This window comes from Athalia rosae, chromosome 4, assembly GCF_917208135.1.
Source record: "Athalia rosae chromosome 4, iyAthRosa1.1, whole genome shotgun sequence".
Classification (NCBI taxonomy): Eukaryota; Metazoa; Arthropoda; class Insecta; order Hymenoptera; family Athaliidae; genus Athalia; species Athalia rosae.
Window position 1 is genome coordinate 19,165,087 of NC_064029.1, and position 23,278 is coordinate 19,188,364.

The 23,278-nt window shown below is 44.4% G+C and overlaps 2 protein-coding genes across 4 annotated transcripts in view; one reads left to right on the plus strand and one right to left on the minus strand.

Moving 5' to 3' along the window:
* Window positions 1-18,882, plus strand: part of LOC105693596 (metabotropic glutamate receptor 2-like) — a 72,042-nt gene extending 53,160 nt beyond the window's left edge. For both annotated transcript variants that reach the window (XM_048654212.1, XM_020856729.2), the window contains exons 3-16: window positions 5,256-5,398; window positions 8,544-8,714; window positions 9,987-10,131; window positions 12,043-12,294; window positions 13,370-13,544; window positions 13,806-13,912; window positions 14,124-14,273; window positions 14,484-14,617; window positions 14,708-14,866; window positions 14,956-15,122; window positions 15,442-15,818; window positions 15,898-16,049; window positions 16,125-16,332; window positions 16,432-18,882. In XM_048654212.1, the coding sequence (XP_048510169.1) occupies window positions 5,256-5,398; window positions 8,544-8,714; window positions 9,987-10,131; window positions 12,043-12,294; window positions 13,370-13,544; window positions 13,806-13,912; window positions 14,124-14,273; window positions 14,484-14,617; window positions 14,708-14,866; window positions 14,956-15,122; window positions 15,442-15,818; window positions 15,898-16,049; window positions 16,125-16,332; window positions 16,432-16,673 (2,582 nt within the window). In that variant the 3' untranslated portion in view covers window positions 16,674-18,882. The remainder of the gene's footprint in view (window positions 1-5,255; window positions 5,399-8,543; window positions 8,715-9,986; window positions 10,132-12,042; window positions 12,295-13,369; window positions 13,545-13,805; window positions 13,913-14,123; window positions 14,274-14,483; window positions 14,618-14,707; window positions 14,867-14,955; window positions 15,123-15,441; window positions 15,819-15,897; window positions 16,050-16,124; window positions 16,333-16,431) is intronic.
* Window positions 18,883-19,029: 147 nt separating this feature from the next.
* Window positions 19,030-23,213, minus strand: LOC105693622 (COP9 signalosome complex subunit 7b). Of its 2 annotated transcripts, none has more exons than XM_012413671.3 (4): window positions 22,972-23,213; window positions 22,047-22,704; window positions 21,783-21,963; window positions 19,030-19,245 (listed from the first exon to the last, which is right to left on the minus strand). In XM_012413671.3, the coding sequence occupies exons 2-4, from the start codon at window positions 22,695-22,697 to the stop codon at window positions 19,238-19,240; spliced, it is 840 nt and encodes a 279-aa protein (XP_012269094.1). In that variant the 5' UTR covers window positions 22,698-22,704; window positions 22,972-23,213; the 3' UTR covers window positions 19,030-19,237. The 2 variants fall into 2 exon arrangements, with proteins under 2 accessions (XP_012269094.1, XP_012269095.1); XM_012413672.3 differs by lacking the exon at window positions 19,030-19,245 and adding an exon at window positions 19,949-20,832.
* Between the last annotated feature and the right edge of the window lie 65 nt (window positions 23,214-23,278).

Here is a 23,278-nt window from a genome sequence, read left to right on the forward strand (position 1 = left end):
CTGATGGCTAAACGCAGGTACACGTTATAGGCACAATTTAGTGACATGGCTACGTTTTCATCTGCCTTTACGGACGCAGGTGGTAGTTTGCCGCAAATTAAACGCTTCTCGAAGTATCATTGCCAAACGTGGTGTCGTCGTTTCTAGATATGAACGCGGACAAACGTTACAATGTTATGAATTTCAACCTTGCCTCCTTCAAAGGCGAGTGCACACATCTACAGTTACGCATCCGGCTGTAGATTTTTTGCCTCGGGTCGATTCGTAACGACGCAATTTCGTTTGGGTGGTTACAGTCACTCCGAATTAAGATATTGGAATATCGAGATAGGCCATGTACGTGAGGTAGATCACGGAGAGACTCGCTTTGTCAAAATGTGATATCGATATCGCGGTTGCCTTCCATTTTTCTGTTTTTCCCCTCAAGGATTTCATCGCGATATAAAATGATACTGATATCGTAAGATCATATATTTTCCAGAATTTTCTGTCGACAACGGATTTCCATATTTCTATTCCGAGAGTCGACGGTAGACGCCCGAAAGTGAGCGCAGACTTCCGTGAAACGGACTTGCGGATCGGAAACAATACCGATGAATCTGCAAGTTGAACAAAAAAGTTTCAGAATATTCGAAAATACACTGCGAATAAAAATTAACGGGTCACCCTGTTTTCGCTCCGAAAAACGTCCGATTTCGACGCGCCATACCTGCTCGAAAAATTGAGGTAGAGAGTTGCAAAAAATAGCATTTGGAAGCTTGAAGCTTCACCTTTCAGATGCTTTCAGTCGATTTGGATTGCACTTTATTGTTCGCTAGTTACATCCTCCTAATTCAACTCATGTCGAAAACGTGAAGTAGACTTCTGACTTTGAGAAGGTGCACGGGGTGCCTCAATCGTTGGATTCTAATATTTCTAATGTCATTTTGAAGGTTGAAGTGTCTTCTTTGAAACGCGTGGTTTAAATTTCTTGTACGATTTTTTTTGCATGAGTTATGTGACTCTAAAGCAATTATTGCCCACAAATGTTTGATAAGTATCCTGACCGACTCAGTTATCGTATCGACGTATTCGATCAAAAACAATAATTGCTTTAGAGTCACATAACTCATGCAAAAAAAATCGTACAGAAAATTTAGAGTACGCGTTTTGAAGAAGATACTTCAACCTTTAAAATGACACCAGAAAAATCAAAATTCAACCACTAAGGCACCCTGTGCACCTTCTCAAAGTCAGAAGTCTACTTCACGTTTTCGACATGAGTTGAATTAGGAGGATGTAACTAGCGAACAATAAAGTGCAATCCAAATCGACTGAAAGCATCTGAAAGGTGAAGCTTCAAGCTTCCAAATGCTATTTTTTGCAACTCTCTTCCTCAATCTTTCGAGCAATTATGGCGCGTCGAAAACGGACGTTTTTCGGAGCGAAAACAGGGTGACCCGCTAATTTTCATTCGCAGTGTTTTTGAGATGCAGATTCCGATATTATGTGAATGAAATGTCAACTCCCCGAGAATCAGTCACCGGATTGTGGAAAAGACCCACTACCCGATTGTGTGCTCGGGTGCCACGCGGAGTAACCTTCCAACCGGAGTAGTACCTTCGAAGGATGCCAGAGAAAGAAAGAAAACGAACGTGTATCGAGTCTCTCTCATAACGCCATCCGATCGTGTCGAATACCCGATAAATAGCCGTTCGACGTCGCGTATTGTTTTTCGTAGGAAGAACCGGGTTGTAATATCGGCAATTGGTGATTCCGAAAACCTTCGAAATTCTTGAAGGATGGATCGATACGCGTTGACAAGCGACTTCAAGGCTCGAGCCAGGGTCCATACCGAGCGAACCATGTACCGGGAATTTCAAGCAGGGAACACAGTGCCCTAGGGACGATAATTTCATTCCGAAGGACACGTGATATCGTAAGAACAAAGAGCCCGTTCTCGAGAAGGTACCGACCAACCCGAACCCTCGATATGTACAACGTACGTACGTAACGACGCCGGGCACGATCAAAATATCCCCCCAGTTGCTGATATTTAAAAAACCCACAATCTTGCCAGACTTATAGGGATCAAACTTCTTCGGAAGCATAATTAGTGGGGTGCTGTCGGATGAGGAATCCGTTCAAAGCCCAAGTTCTTTTTGATCACGGCAAAAATGGGAGCTTTTCACGCGGAAGTAATCACGGAAAACTTGAATACCGCGATCAACAAATCTCTTACGCAAACATTCGACGGTACCTAATTGCCGACTTTCTGTTCATTATTTTTCCCTTTCATTTTTTTCTCCGCGTTTCTATTTAACGATCTTTGAGTTGGGGGATATCTGGCTATTTAGCCGAATCGTGCCATCGCGTCTCTCTATTTTCCTTGTAAAAACTCGACGTTAAGCTGAGAACGTTCGAACCATTTGGTATCTGTTTTTTGTCGTTCTCACAATCAGTTTGGTTATCAGAATGTACGAAGCACAGCAAACGCGAATAAAAAGAATAAATTCCCCTTGCGAAAATTCTTATAGAAGAGCTGGAAAATGAATGAAAAACGAGACGGTGTAATTTTCGGTGACTCTGCAACATTCTCGAAGGGAGCGGAAAAGGGCCGCGGGTACGCTACAGTGGCTGATCGTCGACGTGTGAAGGCCACAACCTTATCAGAACTTTACACCTTTCGACACCGTTTCCAGCTAACCAAGCCTTTATACGCGTTCGGTATAGCGTATAGGCAACGACAGTGACTGCGGTGTGAAATTCATCCGAAAAACGCCTCGGGCAACGGAGCTGCAACTCATCTCTGTAGCGCAGTTTGAAAAGATGTCGAATGACGGGGAAAACGAAACTTAGGCTTGTCGGTCGATGCAATCATTCCTCCCATAACTCGCGAACCTTGTTCCCGAGCGTAAATACCGCGACTTCTTCCGAATGACCGGTCAATTCGTTGATTGAGAAATATAGCCGGGTGTCGTGGTACTACTAACCATCGACTGACCAATCGCTTCGGTGCCCCGCAACCGTGCGTCCAGTTCGAACGACACTGTATACATCGCAGGAAATTGGCTTACCGTTGCATGCTGTTACCCGTAGTCGCGGTAGGTATGAATCGCTTTGCCCGTGAAACGAGCACACGATGAGACAAACCATCGAATTGGGCGATGACGATTTTGAAGCGCGTTATCGAAAGTGGTGGATGGGTACGTGACCCCACCGCAAAAGGGGGAATATACCTATACATGAAAGAGTCTCGCAACGAGGCGAGTACGAAACTTGAATCCGTCCTCGAGCGGAGCTTGCGCTCTGTGTCGGATCCAGTCTAATCGACGCTACCGTCAGTTCGAACTCGCGTAACACAGAGCGATCCAGCGGATATCTCATCTTTACGGTGGAGTCAAAATATTAAGACGGACATCAGAACTTTTTAATATGATCGTCGGACTTGTTTCGAACTCGCGAAGGGCGAAAAAATTTGAGGCGCAAAGCCTTTACTGCGTCACCGCCAGCAGCGGGAGCAGAGGCCGAACGAACCATTGTGGAAACCCCCCAGGCAGAAACTCGTTCTAATAATTCAGCATCAACGATTTCTTACAGTGTCCCCAAAAATCGATATTCGCCATCCTCCGCACACCGTGTTAATACCCACGAGGAGGCTGGGTGTGTACAGATAACGTACAATAGGCGTTCATAAACTATGCTGTAGAATATTACGATCAACGCCATGAATACCGAACAACTTATGCTAATGTATGGATACGATACATTTGACAAGCAGTCCCTGCAATTTCTGTATTAATTATCGTTCGTCGTTGATCGTTGACGTTGAGTTAACGATCCGACGACAAAATAGCCATTTCCAGTTCTTCGGCCTCCGCCCCCACGTGAAGCGATCGCCGATGATGCCTGCAGTGTTTTACAATTAGTCCTGCCACGGAGTACATCGTCCGACAGTCGCGTCAAATTTATCAGCGAACTTCACCTCTTCCCAACAGATTGTTAAAAAGAATATCTTGTTGTCCGAGCGGTTGCCGCTCATCACCGTTCCAGTCGGAAATTTGGAATAATTATATGAGTACTTGGCGAATTTAGCCCGCTGAGGTGATTCGCTAAAACCAGCTTTCAAGACGATGGGTAATAAAGTCCGAGATTTCCTTCTTTTTTATTTTATTTTATCCCCCACCCCGACCGCCACTTCAGAAGGAATTAAAGAAGACGGCGGTGAATATTCAACGTAAATCCATGGGCTCTGCCAGCGTAAATTCTTTGAAAAGCATAATTACCACCACCTACACATTTCCATAGAGTAGATCTTGAGAAGCTGAAGTTTGGTCTCTCAGAAAAATATTCTTCAACTCGCGCATATTAAGTACGATTAAAGAACGAACAAATTACACCTAATAAGTAAATAATTTCATGAGACGGCTCGCGGGTCGACTCGACGTTTTGCGGAGGCCAGAGCACCGAGGAGTGATTTACAAGAACCCCCGGATCTGATGTTACCCTTCTCGAACCAAGGGATGATCGCGAAGTGTGTACGCACCAAAGTCCGATATTCGGGCACACAATACCCGTAGTATATGCACACTGCAAAGTTTCCAACTTTTTAGATCTTACGTTGAACGTATTGCACGCATTCCACGTTCTATCCAAAAAATTCAACTCCGAGCCTACAAATCACGAGAGCTGATCGATAATGAAATCTTGAAACGAGGAAGCGCTGAATTGCGAAGCGAATTCATGAACCGCGAGGTGTATACGTACTCGTGGAATGATCCGATAAAAGTTAAATCGTCCGAAATTTGTCGAATTCGACATCTGAGGACGTCTACGCTGATCCACGTCCAATATTTGGTCCGAATGTAGACGGCGTTCAACGGATTATCGCTAGAGAGCAACGGAGCTCACGATTCACGGTGCAAAGTGATGCTCCCGGAGCGCGGTGTAGGTGTGACCCGGGTAAAGAAGCGTGGTCAGCCGAATTCGAAGGGCTTTGCTGATTTTGCCGGACCGAGAGCTGAAAGAATGCCAGGGGTTGGGGTCAGAATATACAGGATACCCTTCCATAAATCGATAATCGAAATCACCAGCGAACCCACCCCAGCAGAAACAACGTGGGTAATTACGTGTCAAAGTGATTCGCAAGCACAACGACGAATCAAATTTTACAAGTCCGCACTCCGATCGCCTCTTTTCCCAAAAAGTTTATCAGCCGCTAAATAAATTCGTAGTCTCGCTTACAGTGACAAGGCTCGTTCGATTTTAATTTTCAGGTTCAATAAGCAACATCGACGGTGCGGAGTACCATTGCAACAAGACTACGGTACGGAAGGTGATCAGTGGTGTCGTCGGCGCGGCGAGTTCCGTCACCTCCATACAAGTCGCCAATCTACTTCGTCTCTTCAGGATACCGCAGGTCAGTATAAAAACGAATAATCAAATTCCGAGAGTTTATATCGGTAGAAGAAAGTAAATTGCAAAAAATATCGAAGACGAGCGACACGAGTGCGCTCGCGGTAGCGCCGGAAAGCCACTTTGGCGTAAAATCGGCTTATTCCGATAGAATCAGCTTCCTCTATCTTACACCGCAGCTTGTCCTCTCCCACGGGAATTACAATGCAACCCTCGAGGCAGCGTCGGAGATGAAAATCATTCGCGTAGCTCTCGAAATTCGAACCGCCCGCGTACCCCCAAACCCTTCACGACGCGCGTGATAGCGAATGCTGTCTTTGGAAATTTCACTTCCTCCGGATCCGCGATGCATCTACGCCGATAACGATAATGAAGATAATTATGAGCTAGTTTGCATCGCGTACGACGCGGTGGTTGCAGCTCATTGAAATTGATCCTCGTTATCAATTTTAATTAAACAAGTCCGTGCCTCACGTCTTTGAACGGTGCGAATGTTTGCCCTATCCAGACGAGTAACTCCATTTCTCAATACTACTCGTAGGTATAACAAACTTTATTACGAGCGTTAAATCCAAACGGCGGCAATCGTTGAAAACTGGTTTCATTAATATCGTTGACATAAAATTGTACCAATGTCGTTTCGGAATGGCTTAAACGTGCCGCGATAGATTCCAAACTAATAATAAGTCCAGCAGTCTCTCTCTCTGACCTTCGATGGAAGGTCATCTGTATTATTTTCAAGGGATAGTAATATTCCATTCATTCGATCGAAATGGATTTCGCTGGGCCGATCTTACACCGCTTTTAAGAATTATTTTACTCCTGTCAAACATCTTTGGAACCAATTGCGATTCCCCGTTCCTATTCCGAATCGAATAAATTGAGCACGCGAGCACGCTTCATATCGGTAAAAACTATGGAGTTACGCGAGACGTCGTGGCTCATCTAACGATGGCATGAGTCAGACGAGGCAGGGGCACGTTCACGCGTCAATCACCGGTCCCGGGTATTCGCTATTTGTCTTATAGGCTCGGGATCTGTAGACCAGAATATGACTTTGGTGTTTCCCGTGCATTTGACGCCCGTAGCGTGACGCCCCGTCAAAGCGTCTTCGCCTGGCCAAACTATGATTACAGCTTCGGTTATGGCGTGCAATTTACCACCGCGTACTTCGATGGAAGATTAATTCGACACCTCGTGCCGGAGTTATGCGAACGAGACGTATCCCGTTTTTGGCGGTTTTTTTTTTTTTTTCAATTCTTCCCAACCGCATTTCAAATATGCCACCCCGCTACCGATTAGAAACCCGTCAGGTTTCGAATGATCGGGCGATCGTCAGCGTCGATCGAAACTCTATCGCTATCGGTATATGGATTTGAGAATCAAAGAACTGAGAAAACTTTCTCGCCTATCGCTACGGCGATCCAAATTTGCCCGGAATGTGATCAAAGCGGATTGTAATTCCTCCGAGGGAATCCAGGGAAGTGAGAGCATTCGGTAGTTCAACGATACTCCGGGGTGAATTTTACGCTTTGTAGGTATAACTGGACGACCCGAGACCTCCGGGGCTTCGACGCTGCCGATTCACCCGCACAGACAATTCCTGAAACTATCGCCGCAGCCGCGTGACCGCAGACTTGCGCAAACAACGTCCACATCCTCGAACCACCCCGACTCCCCCGAACTTTGGTTCAATGTCCCCCCCGCGAGTTTTAATGTTACACCGATCAGCGAACCGGTGATACGGCGATACCGTCGTTCCAAGTTCCCCGCGGTAAATTAATATGAACGGTACCGGCGGTACCCCACATTCGAACTCGAGTCGCGATCACGGTCCAACGTATGGAAGTTCCGCAGCCGCGGCGCGAGCACAAAGGAATATATTCAACGGCTCTAGCAATTAGCGATCCCTCGAAAGAATAATCACGCGGTTGCCAAGGTACATATATGAAATCGTCACACGTTCGTCTCGTGTGCTTGGGAGAATATTACGGCGAAGTATGAAGGAGTGTGGACTAATCGCGATGACGGCCTAACGGTACGGGTCAAGGGTGGTCCCAGCAATGAGAATCTCTGATAAATATGTTCGCCGTATCGCCAAGTTGGAGCCGGTGAACGTGGTAAAAGTCGGAGCACATGAGATCACGCGTTATGTACCTCTATACGTGGCGGTCGAGGGCAGGCGGTGCCAATACAATGCTACCGGCGTTCGATAAGACCAACTCATTTCTCGCTACATAAACTTCGTAACCGGGAGCAGCCGGAGAGCTACTGAAACCAGAAACAGCCCGAACAATCACAATTCTACACGCTAATACCGCGGCGGTATTTTGTGAAGGATTCCCCTTGGAAAAATCCGATTATCTCCAGAAACAAAAAAGTTGGACTCTCAAAAAATCAGAAAATGCATCCATTCTTTTTTGGTTTAAGGTACGAACGAACAGAAAAGCGATACAAACGGGTACAAGCGATCCATCTCTCGTGAGACAATAAAAATTTTCAAATTCCGGGTACTGGTCATTTTCTGAAAACGCTGTAACTTTTTGTTTTTTGAGGTATGAATAAAAAAAATGATACAAACAAGTACAAATGGAGTACACTGGATTCCAATTATCAAAAAAATTTTATTCCCAAGTCGGGGGCCAAGTTCACAAATAGGTGAACAGGGCTCGTCGGAATAAAGGGGAAATAACGCGCTGCCCTTAAGGCTTAAGGTCAGCGGCGTGGCAGCTGTAGGACGGACGGATAACTGAGTTACTCGTTACGTAGCGGAATAGACAAAATTGAGTTACCAGCCGGCAGATTGCTTGGTAATTGTAACATATCTCGTTACGGAATGGTCAAGTTCTTTGCCTCCCCGCTGGGTTGTGTGGAACGAGATTCAACGTCGATATAGTATCGCCGTTGCCCGTCCAACAGAGTGCGGAATGCGGATTGCCAGGTTTACGCATGCATAGGTATACGTCGATTTCCAGACGCAACCGGTACAGTTAAAAACATAACATATATAAAAGACAGCGGAAAAACTCAAGAAAGCGACCGTTTTTCCACTGGGACGGGATTTCTATCGACGATGATTACAAATTGGGTCTGCGATCCGTTTCTGTTCAAATACTGGGTATTACAACGCGTCATTTCTTTGTTCGCAGGTGTCGTTCTTCTCTACGAGTCCGGAACTCTCGAACAAGCAACGCTTCGAATATTTCACCCGCACTATACCCAGCGATCACTATCAGGTCAAAGCAATGGTCGACATTGTGAGAAAAATGAACTGGAGCTACGTCTCCATTATATACGAGGAGAGTAACTACGGGATCAAGGTAATTTCACGCGCTGAGCCATAAACCTTGATTTTAACGTCCTACTCTTCGGTTCATTTATCAAAAGTCACTATTGCAAGGAAAAGAATACAGAGGGAATACATTAAATTACAACTACAATTGTCAAGGATAAAGAGAGCTAACACCGTTAGTTGTTCAGGAAATTTTCAGACTCACGAGTGAACGATTAAATCACACACGCATATGTCTTGGATAATTTGAGGTGATGTGAAACGAAGCAATTTTCTAAATCGTAAAGTGAATCGCAGTTCTTCGATACTTGAATTATTTTGTGTCAGAACCATGACGGATTTCCACGTGTGGAATCGATTCCGATTAAATGGCAGCCAATAGAAATTTATCCCTGCGAAGCAATCGGGGATACCAAATCTAAAAAAGGCAAATTGAATCTCGCCGGTTCCGATGGCTCGAGCAGGAATGTTTATTTATACGTTTCGCGTCGCGGAAGATTGAAGGGGAGCTACGTAGATATATGTACTCTGCTTTTCTCCGACACTTCATTTTAGGCGCAAATTGGTAATAGAGTGGAAAATTGCGTTCGAAACCTGGACTGGAAGACCTCGAAATCGAGTGGGTTCTTATAACCTGCGGTACCCCGTGGCTCTGAAAAGAATTTCAGAACCCCCAGGCCGTCTGATAAATTAAAGTGGGTCATACCGGTACCGCGGATCCGATGATATTTCGATATTGAGAGCTGTCAGATTCCGAACGCCTCACCGAAGTTCAAGAGGCGTTTAACGTTTTCGTCGAGGTTTCCGTGAAATCCCAACTCACTCGTGTACTCAATTTAGCAAAGACAAACACCTGTAAAAATTAAACTGGGTTGAAAAAAAAAAAAATTACCCAACCTGACGTTCTGTCTAACGTACACCGAGCCGATTCTATTCTTCAATGATGATTTCGTACCACGTAACGCGAACTATGCCGGTAACGTGTCGGCGGCGGTCCATCGTTAGACTCAGATAATGAGCAGCGCCGATTATAGATGTATCTACCTTCCCACCGATGAAGATACCGATATTCACTCATGTCTAGACTTATAATAGGATCGCGAACGTGATGGAAATTTCGAAAAACATGACTTGCCGCATGCGCTTATTGTCAGTATGTATCCACGCCCGAATATCCTCGATAGACCTCGTTGAAGCGATCAATGTCAAGACTGTTCGCTCTTTTATCAAAAGGCCATACTTTCCTCACCTGAATGGGTCGAAACGATGTGTTTAGTTACCGCTGGTCCTTTTGTTGCAGGCTTTCGAGGAGCTCGAAGAACTACTCGCCAAATACGACATTTGCATTGCAATCAAAGAGAAGCTTGTCAAGGATTCGGGAGTCGCTGATGAAACAGCTTATGACAACATCGTTCAAAAACTGCTGACGAAACCACGTGCCAGGGGTAAGCCGATGACTCGCAGCTACAATTCATAAGGATGGACATCGATTCGAAATTTGACAAATTACGAATAATTTTCACATACACGTGACCGTAATAAATACGATGTGCATAATTTTCGGGATGAGAAAAAAACTACGCGGAACGGAAAATTTTCGGGAAAAATGAAAAGTTCTCTAAACTTTGTCAGTTCTGGTTGGAAGCGCGTGACGAGGATTTCGGTTAAAACCGTAACAGCCGGATTTGCCCTTCTGCAACGACTGCGACGTTAGCAACACCGGTAAGGTCGACGCCAACATTTATCCAACCTGTCACTCTGACACCAAAGACTCCCTATCACTACCCTTCGTCGCACCACCGGAGGTGGTCCCAGCCAACCTATGTGTGCGCTTCGAGTTTCCGTTAAAGGAAGTTTCTGATCCCTAATCCCTCTTTGGAGAGGCATCTCCGTGGCCCGCGAATCCCGTGTACCATCCTTACCATCCTTATTTCCGAGACCGGCACACCTGTGCGTAACGTACGTGGAATTCGAATCTCTTCGGCGACGAATATAACGGATTTTCATGTCTGTATCGCTGGCAAACGTGTGGAACGTTTCGCTCCGATATCGTATCATTTCCCCCGATTTCCCTACGTCCGGAACTCGGGGTTAGACTCCGTTGGTTTCGACAAGGCGGTCCAGCCCTTGGACTCGGGCGACCTTTGGGAACGTTTAGAGATGTCAGCTAAATTAATTCGTCCGGTCTAAATCGGAGCCCGCAAGGTTTCCGGTTTAGTCCAGCTTGAATGTATCTAACCAATCTCCAGATTACGTTGGAAACTATACCAATACGGAAGGCTGATAGGTTTTGGATGGGGGATAAGTTGCTTACTCGGTTGTCTGACCTCGTGTGCATGCCCAACGATATACCTACCCCCGCGTCCGGACCTACCACGTCTTGTACCGCTCCGGAGGATTAACTTCGCCTTGTCCATACTCCGACGCCGCCAGAAACCCCCGATCTGCAGAACCGAGCAGTCCTCCGCCATTCACCCCCTAAATCCCCGGATCACGGCGGACATGTTATTTTGATCCGCCCGATTGAATTCCAAGAGATCTTCCTGGCTCTGCCGCTTTGGAATTCGAATGACCAAAGTTTTGGGCAAGTTTCGGTATAGCTTCGGCCGAGCTGCGAAGGCAGGGAGAAGGTGCAGCGAGACGAGGCGACCGGTGAAGGTCGCTTTGGCGATCAACCAGCCTACAGACCCTCGTATACATATCTGTGAATATATTCTCCGAAATGGAATGGGTGTTCGAATGTGGAGAGAGGTTCGAAGTATGACAGACGTAACGATATTGTATCACGGTATACGTATACCTTTATGGACTCACGCGTACGCGAGATAAGAATCCACCCCCCCGAGAATCACCCTCTCCAGAACCGAAAGTTGAGGGCCGAAAACTGAAAACCAAAAAAGTTGGAACCCTACGCCATTATGTATACGCAGGCACGTTTCAACTCGGCAATACGATTCGTGCATATCAAGTCGGAGGTATACGTATAGAGCGGCGTGTCGGCAAACCAACTGGATGTAGAGAGCGAAAACTTTTCGCGTTTTCGGATGCGAATCGACGGGGCGTATCCCGAGGGTGATATCAAGAGTAGATTTTCAATCGCGTCTGTTTTGACAATTTTTTTCGAAATCCCGGAAAACTTAAGATTCCAGTGGTATTGACGCGACGTCGTTCGGTTTACCGCGAATCTTTTGAACTGGTTCCGGAGAACGAACAGTACCAACGAGACAACGTCAGAGAAATAATCTCCATGATTTCACACCGATTCGTTTCGTTCATATCCCAGTAATCGCGACTGCTCACACGAGGTGCCGGTAGCAACACGAATTACGCCTCCTTACGCTCGTTGCACCTTTCAGGATGCATCATTTTCGGCTCTGACCAGGAAGTTGCGGGAGTGATGCGTGCCGTTAGACGTTGCAACGCAACGGGATCATTTTCCTGGATCGGGAGTGACGGATGGAGCGCTCGTGGCCTAGTGAGCGACGGAAATGAGCCGGAAGTGGAGGGAACCCTTTCCGTCCAGCCCCAGGCGAACCCGGTGAAGGGATTCGAGGAGTACTTTCTTGATTTAACGGTGGAAAACAACAGGCGTAATCCCTGGTTTGTCGGTGAGTTCAACAACGACAACTCGTACGTCATCGTAGTAGCGTAATGTCCCTCGAAAACACCCCATGAAAAACACCGATACCCAGCGACGCGGTAGTTCGATGTTCGCTGTTTGTTATGAAATACGAGAGACCCCTCCATCCTGCGTTCCACTCTTATGGTTTCTGCCGCTGCCATCCTCACGCCTCATCCGTACGCGTTTTGGGAACAAAGCCGAATCACTTATTGTTAGCGCCAGAGGCGTCGCGGAGGTGTTGCGGGGAATTCCCAGGCTGACATTCGGTAAGAGGCAATCGTCGGAGGGTGTAGCGGTAGCTGATATAGCTATAGATGCAGAGGCATTAGGGTAGTCGCTGATCTGGGAGAAGGGGCGAACGTAAATTTCAGTGAAGGCTTTGCCGACGAGCCGGCGAGTGTCCCCCTCTTGGCACCTGCTAACAGATAAAAACTTGGAAAGCTCGCAACGCGTTGTACCCGAATATAACCAAGTGCGTCTAACTTTCGAACCCAACTTTCGCCGTTGGGAATGGATATATATTAGGGTGATTCGAGAAAAAAACAATTTTTTCTTCTCGGAACCAGGCTTAAAAGTTTCGTTTAGATGCCAGGATATGCCTCCTGAAGTATGAGCCCTTAATATTCATTTTAAAAACGTCCGCATTACCCTTTCCGATTTTTCATAAGAGCAGCACAGAAAACATTGTTACTTTTACTTCTGATTTTTATAACTAACGAACGAAATGTCGTTATGCAAAGTTGTTACAATATTTCTGTAGAGAATCGAACGCTCTACAATAACGGTCGGAGGTCATTTTTCGATAAGTCAACTCGGTCAAAAGTTATTCAAAGTCAAAGTGAAATTCCCAAGTAAACAAGAATTGGGGCAGGGGTATGGGGTGAGGATTAGGTGAGCGAGGGAGAGACAAGTGTGTTTTTTTGAATCGAACAGACTCGAGGAGACGATATACATTGTGTGCTTTCCGGGTGATTTCTCTGATGATCAGAGCGAAACAGATCGATAAGCAAAATTGTTCAATCGAAAAAATTGTTCGATCGACGAATCACTGCCTCCCGCAGAGTTCTGGGAGGATCACTTTCAGTGTCGATACCCGAACGCATCCTGGACACCGTATAATCAGAAGTACACCAAACCGTGTACCACAAAAGAGAGACTCACGAAACAGAGCACCGCATTCGAGGGACAGTTGCAGTACGTTTCCGACGCCGTTACCGCATTTGCGCACGCCTTTCGGTAAGTCCGCTCATTAATCAATCGGATGGCCGAAAAACATACGCGCACAGGAATCTTTTTTCCAACGATCCATCCAATTTCATGTCAGAATTCCTGAAATTTGAAACCACAAAATCATTGAATTTATATGCTTGAAAATTTCTGGCATTGCTAAAAAAGTTCATCTTCATTTCCATTTTGTCCGCTGATGGAAATGTTCATTGAAAATAGGGCTATATAATTGTAACAACGTGTCTGCTCACCTTGCTTACATTACCGCAGTGACATGCACAAGGCAGTTTGCCATGGGAAGCCAGGACTCTGCGATGCCATGAAACCCACCAAAGGAACAGAGTTACTGAAGTTTCTGCGGAAGGTTGATTTCGAAGGTATGTTCGCATCGTGGAGATGTCTACCGCCTGTATTCGATTTCACCTATTTCATAGCGCGGATGTGCATTCGTGCACGGAAAATCCTGTAGCCGTGTCAGTTTTTATATCACGTTTTCAAAATAAAAGCACCATTAGTGCGCGTATGTGTACATCCGAATATACCTCTATATAATAGAGTTACTTTTCATCGCTGATCCCTGGGATGCAGGTTTGAGTGGGGATAAATTCAAATTCGACAAAAATGGCGATGGACCAGCGAGATACAACATCATTCACTTCAAGCAGACATCTCGTGGAAAGTACAAGTGGGTCCGTGTCGGCGAATACATAGAAGGCGAACTGCGTCTCGACATGTCCGGTAAGCATACCTAGGTCGAATATAGTCAACCGAGTATTGAGAGAAAGCGACGCGAAAGAAGTAGATGGAAAAAGAACTATATTTGCACCTGCGGCACTACCCTGTAACTGTCAACTGAGAGAACAATTAATCAATTAACCGTAATTCACCTTCGATCGTGCCTGACAAACGACTAGAGACAAGTGGTATATGTATACATATTCGTTACAGAGATACAATTTCGTCACGGTCATCCTCTACCGCCGGAGAGCGTTTGTTCTTTACCCTGCGAGGTCGGGCAAGCAAAAAAATACGTCGAGGGTGAAAGCTGCTGCTGGCACTGCTTCAACTGCACCCAGTACCAGGTATGCTCTACTCCGTCGTATCGCCGATCGATCGTTCTTCGATCCTCTTACTTTCAAAATGAGATCCCTTACTTTATCTTCTCCCATCAGGTCAGACACCCTCTCGACGAGACCCAGTGCGTTCCGTGTCCTCAAGGAAGGGTGCCCGATGAATCGCACTCGTACTGTCGTGACATTCCCGAGGAATTCTTACGCCCGGAAAGTGGGTGGGCGATTGGTGCGATGTCCTTTTCAGCAACTGGAATTCTGGTGAGTACGAGTCGTCGTGCTACGAATGGATCGGTGCGATCACCGATACGAGGATCGAGCCCTCTTCAACTAAGTGTCTCACTTCTCAGGTCACGTTGTTCGTGGGTGGCGTTTTTCTCAGACATAACGACACCCCCGTTGTTCGGGCATCTGGTCGAGAACTATCCTACGTACTTCTCACAGGAATCCTTCTTTGCTATTTGGTCACCTTCGCCCTCGTACTGCGGCCCACCGACGTAGTTTGCGGTATCCAAAGGTCAGTCGGCTCGACATAGGTATGCTATTCAAGATAAAATTTATCCGCTTATTCGATCGTAGCCGACCTACCTAAGTCACCGAGTAACGAAGTTAACGCGACCCGTACACCGATGAACGAGCCTGAAAGTATTCCATCCCATACGTGTATGATCACTTGAAAATTCGTGCGAACGAAGTAATGTTCAGGTGAAACATCGCAGCACCTTCCCATTATACCCTTTGCCCTGTTATTTCGCTTGTTCCCGGTACATGAATTCCGTCCGCGCATTCTTCCCTCGACAAAGTTGAATCAACTGCGCTGTATGTATTTCGCATAGATTCGGCGCGGGTTTTTGCTTCACGGTCGTCTATGCCGCACTCTTGACGAAGACGAATCGGATAGCGAGAATCTTCAACGCCGGAAAGCAGAGCGCCAAAAGGCCTTCGTTCATCTCGCCGAGATCGCAACTGATCATTTGCTCCGGTCTGATGGGCGTGCAGATCCTCGTCAACGGGGTTTGGATCATCATCGATCCGGCCAGGGCAATGCATCATTACCCCACGCGGGAAGACAATCTACTGGTCTGCAGCAGCTACATCGACGCCAGCTACATGATCGCCTTCTCATATCCGATAATTCTGATCGTCGTCTGTACCGTCTACGCGGTTCTCACGAGAAAGATCCCGGAAGCATTTAACGAGAGCAAACACATCGGTGAGATACCGATTCCTAGCATCCGATATAAAAATGAGATATCATTTCGCAACTCGCATTTTCGTCAAACTTTCCACAGGATTCACCATGTATACGACTTGCGTGATATGGCTCGCCTTCGTACCGCTTTATTTTGGGACGGGCAATCATGTGGCGCTTCGTATCACTTCGATGTCCGTCACCATCAGTTTGTCCGCGTCGGTCACCATAGCTTGTCTCTTCAGTCCGAAAGTAAGAATTTTTTTAAGTCCAATCTTCGAAACCGATCGAGGTGGCTTCTAAGCCATTTTCGATCTTCTTTCGCAGCTCTACATCATCCTCATACGACCGGAGAGAAACGTACGGCAAAGTATGATGCCTGTAAGATACAGCACGACGAAAAGCTCAGCCGTTAGCGGGACCAACGCCTCGAGCATGATGGCAGCCGTAACCCTGACGGCTGCGACCTGCGACCAGAACAAAGCCGTCAAAAGACACGTGACAACTACTATGGATTGCTCGACGCAAAGCGAACGTAATTTCATCGAAAATTCTCACTCGTCAATCACTCGTTGCATGTGACGTCTACGCGGGTACTGTTAACAGATGTGTATTCATTCCCGATTTCCTACAGATTACGAGATGGAAGAAAAAGACAACCGCATATGCGAGAAAACTCCTCCAGTCAGAGTTTCGCGATCCACGCAGACGACTCAACCGGCTAGCGCCCATCAGGATTGCGATGCGGCCATCAAGATCACCGGTGAGAAAGAAAGTACCAAAGACCCGATTTCAACCCCACCGGAAAAAGAAAAGCAGCTCAACAGCCTCAGGATAAGAAATGGACCGATGATCCAAAAAGATGACGCGTTATAGCAGGACGACGTGCCGATAGAGTCAGCGGTTTTGCAGGTAGATATGAAACCCATCTCAAAAACACCCGTGGTTGTTTAACGAGGAAACAATAATACACCTGTGTGATTGTGTACATAATATTCACGCCACGACTAACGGTAGCACAATGCCCATGTATACGTGGCAGGTAAAATCCACTCGGCGAACTCTGCTATACTTCCGTACCTCTGTACATACCGTCGAACAGGTTGAATCGTAGGTCTGTTATCTTTTATCACTTCACGAAGGATTCTCTCGACTTGGCAATCTTGATTAATGCATCGAGCCAATTTGCGTTTGACCTCGGGAGTCACCCGATCTCTGTGGGCTTTAAAAGAATTTTTACCACATCCGATTCACCCCTGTTGACGGTGGAACAAAATAACATTCTTCATATCGTCATCGACCCAATCAGCTTGGTAACACTTATACTCATAATCATTATTTTGCATGCACGTGCAGAATAGTACTCTTCTAGCCCTACATTGTTTCATCGATCCAACGAATTTAATAGACCGTAACAGTTCCTGGAAAGTACCCTCTCTAAAACTATTCCCAAAACTATAAGTACGTGCAATACGCATGGCAACAAACATCCATCACAAAAGGTACACCACTTGACAGCTGTTGAATTATCCGATCGTCAAGTCATACCATAATATGTAGTTGTAAAATATTAGATACCCTTGTTATTGTATTAACAATCGTTGCGTAATGAAAAAGTTTATAGCCCTGTCTTGTATTGTAAATACACGTAATACAAACTCAGGTACAACCTGACGAAGCATACTTATATGCGATATAATAAGAATATATATTTTAGTTAATAAGGCTCAAATATTATATGTATAAATGTATGGTTTATCAACGTTCCATGTAATTTGTAAATACAAATACAAATATCATGTAGTCGACAAAGAATAAGTAAAAAGCTAATGATACCACGCAGTGCAACTGTTACGAGATGAGAGCCGATTACCGAATTCGCGCAGCGGAATGAGCGTGTGCCGATTGGGCCTCTCGAAATGAGTAAATCGTGCCGCTGAATGCTGGTGAAACTTCATTTGTGTTTGCTGAGTAGCTGATGAGGGGTCAATATCTAATTTCCCCATTAACATCAACATTCATTTGAGATGACAGATTGTATGTAGATTGAATATATAATATTCTACCTATAATGACGTTCGAATTGTTACTAAGTTTCCGCTGCATTAAGTAAAAAATCTGATGGTAAGAAATCGGAGTTTAACCTGACTAACGGATATGTAAATTAACCGAGCGCGTGTGTACCCAGCGCTAGTTAACTTACTGATGATTCTTACACATATCCTTCCTGAAACGACACATAGAATTCCGCAGACCAAAAATCTCATCAGGAAGCCGCCGTTTCGGCAGATCAAAGGGTGTGGAGCAGGCCTGACACATGAGTTGACAGGCTGTCTGACAATTGCTTAAATAGGAGGATACTAAGCTACCAGAGGTCATTCGCCTCCACCTGATCACCTGTTATAGGTCGGGGATGATATAAACATTCATAGATGTACCAGCACATAATTTGCCTGTTGTACGTGCAAAAACTGGGTATAACACGAATGACAAACATATGTCATGTGGCGGCAGATCTGGTGCCTGCCGCAATTTGATGCAGCGAGAGCGTGGGTCTTATACGTTCCGGACGTAATGTCTATAGCGAGAGAAGCTGCGAGGCGGTACGCCGTGCAACGGTGGAAGGACGAACAAGATCGAGAGAGGGGGAGCGCGGCCCGCCAAAGTATGACATCTCGAGCTACCGTACCGGCATCACGTGTTCCATCATTTTGCTATTTCAGAGTCAAAAATCAAGATTTCATATGCTATTCTTATGTATTTTGATCTCAGGAATCCGAATTCACGAGTTAAATTGATCTATCTATAAAATTGATCGAGTAATCGCCAATTTATCGATCTAAAAAGTGGAAAATCAGGGATATCTCGATGGGAAAAATTCGTAGCTCGATTTAGTCAACCGATTCGCGTGCCTGGGATCAAAATACATTAGAAAAATTTCCTACTATTGATTTTTGAAATACTTCATTTTTGGCCCGAAAATTAACATGCTTGTCGTACTATGATTTCCAAAATTAGAAATTTTCAAGACAAAATTTCTGGTCGAATCAAATGTTCTAACATAAATACACGCATTTCTTGACGTGCAGCTTTCTGCATGCAATTTGCATGATCGAATGTTTTACCTATTCATGTTTCATCTGCTTCCGCGCGAACCCGCGCCAAGTACAACGTTATTCTGGCATTATATGACAACAGTGTTTGGAATGTAAAGTAAAAAATGCCGCAATGGTGCAATGTGACGATTTTATTAATAAACATCATGAACAACAAATCTGCTTGGGAAATCCAAAGTCACTTTGAAAGGCTTTGGGCATAGATAAGCCCGATCCATCCCCCGGACTATATAGGTGAAACGAGCTTTGTAATTGTGAAAAATTCAAATGAACGTGGACACCTCTTGGACTTAATCGATTCTTCTCGTCGCGCCGCAATCTTAATTAATGACCTGGAAATTGAAAATAATAACGAGCATAAAAGTTTTAGGAAGAAATCAATTTCGTTGATGCAAATACTTGAAATCTCAAGCCACTACTCGTTTCTGGTTTATGAGTACTAAGGTATTACTTTCGTGAGCGAGTCTCTCGCAGAAGGTCAATTGGAAGGACTTCTACTACGCCGAGTGCGTCATAAGGCCAAGAGCTTTGATCAACCAAAACATTGGGAATATGAATTATACTCGTGTGTATAAATGAAATCGTGTATTTCAGGGTGTCAATAAATAGGTGTGCCAAACTCGAGGGGTGATAGAGTGCGCTGAAACAAGTAATCTGAGGTAAACAACCCGCATGTTCGAAAAGGTCGCGTTCAGGCGTTACAGGGCATCGAAGGTCGCAGGTTAATCGCCTGATGACCTACAGTTATGGTGATTAATTGAAAACCTAAAAATTAATGAATAATAAACAAAACGAATGGACCCCAACTCAAAGCCTTCGTCTTCTGGACCTTCGATGCCCTGTAACGCCTGAACGCGACCGCTAATTTTGTATGTGAATGTGCCGATTGCAGTGCAATATGCATACCGTTTCGAACATGTGCGTATTTGTGCACGTACCACGTGTCAGTAAAGGCTGGTGTATAATTATTGTGTTAGGTGTTGGGTACAGATCGTATGCATGAAATAGAGAATTATTCTTGAATGTAAGACAGTATGAGGAACTGATGATGATTTATTGAACTCTGCGTATAGTTACATAGCATATTGGTATACATACATGTGGGTAGTTAGTCAAGTATAGTTCCATCAAGCGATGAAGAATCGTCGACCGAAAATCAAAATCTACATTTTTCCGCGTAAACTATAGCGTCTAATTTCAGTTGCATGATTTCTGATTGGTACTTTGATCCACAATCCATTCATTTGCGAGGATGGTACTTTTTGACATTGGACTCTTATGAACCTCACCGAATTTATACGATTGTCGAACTTCGAGCGACGATTCTCACAATCAGTCAGACACAAATTTGGCAATTGAAAAAGTGAAATAATAGCTAACTGTTAGTCAAGTTTGACGAATACATCACCTGCATGGTGGAGAAATAGTAAGAAAAAAATAGACAAAGTATCAAAATCGCTTGATAGATCGGAATTTGCTGGGTGACAAGATTACTAACACAGAAATTTGATGACATTGAAAATCTAAAAAAATAAATAGCGAAGTTGAAGAGAGAGAGAAAAAAAAAATAGAATTTTATGAATGTTATTTGCAATATTTGAGGGTGCATGTATTCGGTAATGTCTCGAATTTTTACTGAACAGTTTTACAAATAAACATAGAGGGTATCGTACATCAGTATTTTAGGACATGTAATGCGATCATTATTGCTATTATCATGGAAGAAATAACACAAGTCATTGCATGAAAATAGTAAGTTATAAGTATATTTCGTCGTTGGTCTTTCCATTTTCATGGTTATTCACGAATACCCGTGGCGTGCAATTGCTTCGAGATCGAAACTATTCGTTAATCGCTATCGAACTTTTTTTAATCCTTCCGAATTTGCATCCTCTTGCAACTGGCTCTTGTTTATAGAACTAAAATCGAAAGAAATCAATGGGTTTTATTAAATGCCGACTCGCACCTTTTCTTTATAAGTAAGATTGCTCATTCGTTGTGTTTGTCACCTCTTTGTCCCCCGTAAGTTAAGTCAAATTTGAGTAACCTTATGAGAAACTAGTTGAATGCAGAGATTAAAGAGAACCCAGTGAACTACCTGCCTTCGCGGAATCATTGTGGTAGAATCCAATGAATGATGAACAACGCGAAATATGAAATTAATAATGACAATAGTCAACGGTAAAATGGTTTCCAAAATTATTCTTCTGAAATCTATTGATTGCAATTCATTGTCATTACAATTATCATTATTACTAATATAACTGTTGTCGTTTTCCATATTCGTCGTTTTTGGCGTCTATTATCACCATCGTGATCCTTATCATCGATATTACCATAAAACTACTGTCGTAATAATTATTTTAATTCGAATTTGTTATTTAAGCTTTCCAAAGCTTCGTAATTTTTTATTAATTTCAGTTTTTCTGATAATAAAAGCCACATTTTAATATAAATACATCGACATGGATAGTAGTGTAAATATCGAGTGTTCTATCCGTTGATCGTTTAAATCGAGTTTATAACTCGTATGAGCTATTTAGGATCCTCCTTGAGAAAGAACTTACGTTTCTCGGTTATCGCATGCAATCGTAGAAATCAAATAAATTGGCTTATCGATCTAAATACAGCTGTGCTCGTTTTCCCCAAATATCCCGGACTTTTTTCTTGATCTTACTTCAATCACCGATTCAACAAAATTCTCGTGCAGTTTCCGAGTGCGATAAGAATCTCGGATAAAACTTTGAAACGAACGTTTCTTACAACTCTTTAACGAATATTCGGCCCTTAAAGTTTTCTCACGAAATCGCGGCGCGGAAGATCAGCGTGTGGCCCCTCTCAAACGTGATTCAAGTCTTCCAGAACTTACCACTGCCTCGAATACCCTTTGCCTTTTGCTGCTTCTTCTTTGGATCGGGAGGAACAGGCAAGGCTTCACGACCAGATTCACTCCCACCAGCTCCAGCACCCACCACACCCCCTGCCACATCTGCCTCCTGGACTCCCCTACCTCCCGTTTGAGCAGCGAGCGATTTCTTAATATTCGCGATCTATAATCAGCCGAATATACAATTTCACAATCATGTCCTCAAATCGAAACTGCCAGTTTAGAAATTTCCATGGCCATTCTCACATCCTGCTGTATTTTCTCCTTGTGATGTGTAGCTTTCTGCTTTTCACTGTTTGCTCTCAGAACCTGTTGTTCTATACAAATGAGAACCGCATCACATGCTTGGCCCCATGCAGCCAATGTTTCTGCAACAGCTCCAGTATCACCAGGTCTGACATCCCTTCCTAATCCTGCATAATCTACTTCTAGCTGTGAATTTTTTTGGTCCAACTTCCCATGGATAATATCAGCATAAACTGCCTCAATTATTAGGTCCTCCAAATCTCTTACATTCTTCACATCAAGTTCTTCCAGCAATACGGAATAGGGAATACACTTGGACTTTGTGGCCAGTGTGACAATGGTCAAATGCTGCAGTTTCTTTTTCTGTGTTGGACTGAGCTCGAACAGCTTTTCTCTATTTTCCAAATATTCTTTGTATGTGCCGTATGCAAAGAGATTCAGTGTATTCCAGTATTCGGCATAGGGGCCTGTTTCTAGTTCTTTAATGTTGGGCATGTCTAAGAGCTCTCCAAATACATTAACTCCTGGTGCTTCAACTGCTTGTTTTATCAGCTCCACTGCAGCTGCTCCTTTAGCAGTCTTTGCTAAAAGCACAAACTGCTCAAGTGGATTATTCGCTGTGGTCTTCTCCGCAGTAGTTGCTCCTGTCATTTTGAATCTGGAAAAAAAATAAACAACAAAGGAATGCTAAGAGAACAAGAATTCCTCTACTGACAACCTAGGAATTAATTTTGTCTTCTTGGGATCTACTTGTCGTAGCTGACAAATGTTATTCATGTAAAGAGTAGCTTTATTTTAGGTTAGGAATCACCCGCTATTCGATGCGAACCTCAATAAATACTCTCTAGTAAATTCAACGTTACACAGAATAACATCATCTCATCTAAAATCTCCTAATTATTACGTCACCAAAACTCTATCTCACCGTTTATCGTTAGTTCAAAGACAGCAAGTATTTATTTCACGGTTCCACATCTGACACTCGTCTTTAACCTTAGTTTACACTCTGCGCATTCGAGACAGTCATATTTGTAACACCGACGCAAGCCCGTCAATACTGACCTAGCCCCTTTAATGGTTTCCAATATCAACATTCAACATTAAAGGGGCGGTGAGTGCATCGATCCGATTGGACGGTAAGCGTCATTCAGGTTCTTGGGACCAATCAGTGCCGAATATTTTACTACCAGTACGCTGTGCTATGTTCATTGGTACGAGGGCTTTAAAGATTT

Bases quoted from the DNA above. Each gene is read 5' to 3' on its own strand.
- LOC105693622 (XM_012413671.3), bottom strand. From the start codon at position 22,697: ATGACAGGAGCAACTACTGCGGAGAAGACCACAGCGAATAATCCACTT. The intron at 21,964-22,046 runs GTGAGAATGGCC...GGCTGATTATAG, and splicing joins AGGAGAAAATACAGCAGGAT to ATCGCGAATATTAAGAAATC.